A 3,284-nucleotide genomic window follows, 5' to 3' on the forward strand; every position below is an offset into this window, starting at 1 on the left:
ACATGAACATGTAATTGACCCTTTTCGTTCTGTCTTCTGACCTCATTTCTTGATAATCAAATCTGATGACTTTTTCTCAATCCTTATCCTTCTTTATCTCTCAGCAGTATTTAATATTCTCTACCTAGGTAGTCTCTGTTCTCTACGGGTTTTTGTGACATTGTTCTCTCTTGGTTGTCTATGTATCTGTGTGATCACTCCTTCTCATTCTCCTTTTCTGTATCATTATCTTTCTTGTTTTGTACTGTCTCCTTACGCTTTCTTCTCTTGGCAACCTCATCAGCTTAAATGGGTTTGACTATCATTTTTATGCTGACTCAAATCTCTCTCTCTCGCTCTCCCTCCCCCCTCCCTCTTTCTCTCTCTCCCTTCCTAGCCTCTCTTCTGAGCTACAATTCTACATCACAAACTGCTCATTGGATATTAAAACTCAATGATGCATAAGCACCTCAAACTCAATATGTCTAAAACAGAAATCATTATCTTTCAAACTTCTGTTTCCACCATCTTTCTAATCACTTAGGTTCACAATTTCAGTGCTATCCCTGACTCCTCATATATTTAACTCATTACTAAACCTTGTCTTTATACCTTCATACACTCTTTTATGCCTGTTCCACTCTCTTTACTCAATGTGTCTGAAATTCATCACAACCTATCAAAGCTACCAGGGATCACAGGACCATAGGATCATACATCTCAGGCAGGAAGGGACCTCAGACACTATTTAGTCCAACACCCTCATTTTATAGATAAGGAAACTGAGGTCCAGGCTCAGGGATGTTAATGTTAAGGAAAATCTAGTTCAGTTCCCTTATTTTTATAGATAAAGAGTGGTAGATCTGGGACTGTAACTGTATTCCCTCGATGTGGTCAGTGGCCTGCTTTTTCTCCACTCTCAAGGCATCGTCCACTTGGATCTCAAGCCGGCCAACATCTTAATCGGGGAGCAAGAGGTCTGCAAAATTGGGGACTTTGGGTGTTCGCAAAGGATAGAAGACCTTTTGGGCTTGAGCGCCCACCATTGCCACCTGGGCGGTACATACACACATAGGGCACCAGAGATTCTCAAAGGAGAGACAGTGACTGGCAAAGCAGACATCTATTCTTTTGCCATCACGCTCTGGCAAATGGTCACAAAAGAAGTGCCTTATTCCGGTGACCACCAATACATACTGTATGCAGTGGTGGCCTATAACCTTCGTCCACCATTCACGTGCTCTGTCTTCACTGACTCACTACCTGGCCAAAGACTGGAACACATTATCCGATGCTGCTGGACCGCTGACACGTTGGTCAGACCCAGCGCAGACTTGCTCCTGGGTGATCTTAATTCCTTGCACGCTTACTTGGCAGACTTGAATGCTAGAAGTTAAGTCAACAAAAAGCTTTTCTATGTGTCTGCTTATTTCTGTGTTTTCTCTTTCTCTTCACTTGCTTCCATGCGGAGAGTTCGAAATGTTTGGGTTTTGTTTTTTTTAAATGTATTTCTTGATTGCAAGAGACTTTTTAGAAAATAAAGTGACGTGAACTTTAAAAAAAAAAATTCCATACAGTTTGTGACCTCACACATATTGTTTCAAGATGACTTGAGAGTGTGTTGTTGGAAAAATGTGACTCTATGATATAGGACAACGACATATAAACAATTCTTGCTGAATTGCAGGAGACCTTTGTACCCATCAGCCCAAGAGCCTGACAATACATTTATCTCTGAGCAGTTTGAAATACACCTGGGACTCCATATTATCTTAATCAGGAGATAATGCTAACTTCAGAGGATTGGTTATTGCATGGAAAGTACCTCAGGGAAATTCTCCAAGATGATCTTACGACATTCGTAGTAGGAGTGTTTTAACCAATTTCAGTTTCCGGGAGAGTGCGGAGGTAGATAGATGGCATCTGGCACTGGCCTTATCCAGCCTGATGCTTCAATTATTGAACACTGATCGGTTCACTCCCTTGAGCTACACTGCTGTGAGATCAGTCACTGAGGCATAACCACATTAGATTTTTTGACTATGTCTAAACATAAGCTGAAAAACAAAGAATCAAAACCTTGATTCAAAGACATCAAATAAGGTAATATTTGCTTAGCACAGCACCTGGCTCATAGTAACTGTTTAATAAATGCTTCTTTCACTTACATCCCAACAAGGTTACACTTTCCTAGAGGGTGAAGCACTCGATTGTATGTGCTTGACTCTTACCCAGAATAACAGAGGTGAGGGGCTGACGATCTCATCGATACCTCCAAAGATACCAAATCAGCTGAAGTATTCAGGGATATGTGTCTTAAATTTCTGCGTGTATATATAGAGAGTTCCCTGGAAGACTCTAAGCATAAAATCCTAGGCTACCTGCCATGAATGACTTAGCTGATTTTTAGCTGTCACTGAAGTATGGTGTAGGTGGGAGGCAGGGGTGTATATATTGGAAAAAGCACTGAATTTGAAGTCAAGAAGTTAGTTCAAATCTTGGCTTTGCCACTTACCATTTAACCTTATTGTGTGATCATAGGCAAGTCACTTAACCTCATTAGACCTCAGTTTTCTTATCTATAAAATGAAGGATTTGGATAAAGTACCCTTCCAGCTCTGAGTCCCTTAAACACAGATTGATATAGCATTACTTCCAGCAGCCACAAGGTGGAACTATTGCACCGAAAATTCATGTAAAGGTTTAAGAGACAGTCTGCAGCTTCTTTGTCCAGGCTACAAAGGCAGATACTGGGTGGGGAGGGCTCTGAGGAAATTCCCTACAGCAACACTATGATCTTAAAGTGTAAAAGAAAGATGCTTCTGGTGATATGCATCATTCAGGAGTTGGAGATTAAGTAAATGGTGCAGAGAAAGAGAGAGAGAGAGAGAGAGAGAGAGAGAGAGAGAGAGAGAGAGGATGAAAAAGGTTTAATAAGCATTGAATCAATGAATTCACCTTTCCCAAGTACATTTCTATGAGTTGAAGCAGCAGCTGGGCGTATATTTTGCTACTTATGTCAACTAGGCAGCATAATGGATAGAGTGCTAGATTTGGAGTCAGGAAGATCCGAGTTTGAATCCTGCCTCAGATACTTATTAGCTGTGTGACCCTGGGCAAGTCACTTAACCTCTATTTGTCTCAGTTTCATCATTTGTCAAAGGGAGATAATAATAAAAGCATCTTCTCTATAGGGTTCAAATGAGGATCAAATGAGAAATATACGTAAATGTTTGGCAAATCTTGAAGTGCTGTATAAATGCTAATTACTATTTCCCAAAAGGCAGCCCTCAACATGGGTGTGG

The 3,284-nt window shown here is 40.8% G+C and overlaps 1 protein-coding gene across 1 annotated transcript; it reads left to right on the forward strand.

Moving 5' to 3' along the window:
* Nucleotides 1–863: 863 nt before the first annotated feature.
* LOC118849827 (proto-oncogene serine/threonine-protein kinase mos-like) lies at nucleotides 864–1,376 on the forward strand (the record flags this gene model as incomplete). The annotated part of the gene is made up of 1 exon (XM_036758850.1): nucleotides 864–1,376. A coding segment is annotated over one exon (513 nt), but the record flags the coding sequence as incomplete, so codon positions are not given.
* Nucleotides 1,377–3,284: the final 1,908 nt, after the last annotated feature.

The sequence above is a fragment of the Trichosurus vulpecula genome, chromosome 5, assembly GCF_011100635.1.
Source record: "Trichosurus vulpecula isolate mTriVul1 chromosome 5, mTriVul1.pri, whole genome shotgun sequence".
NCBI classification, from domain to species: Eukaryota; Metazoa; Chordata; class Mammalia; order Diprotodontia; family Phalangeridae; genus Trichosurus; species Trichosurus vulpecula.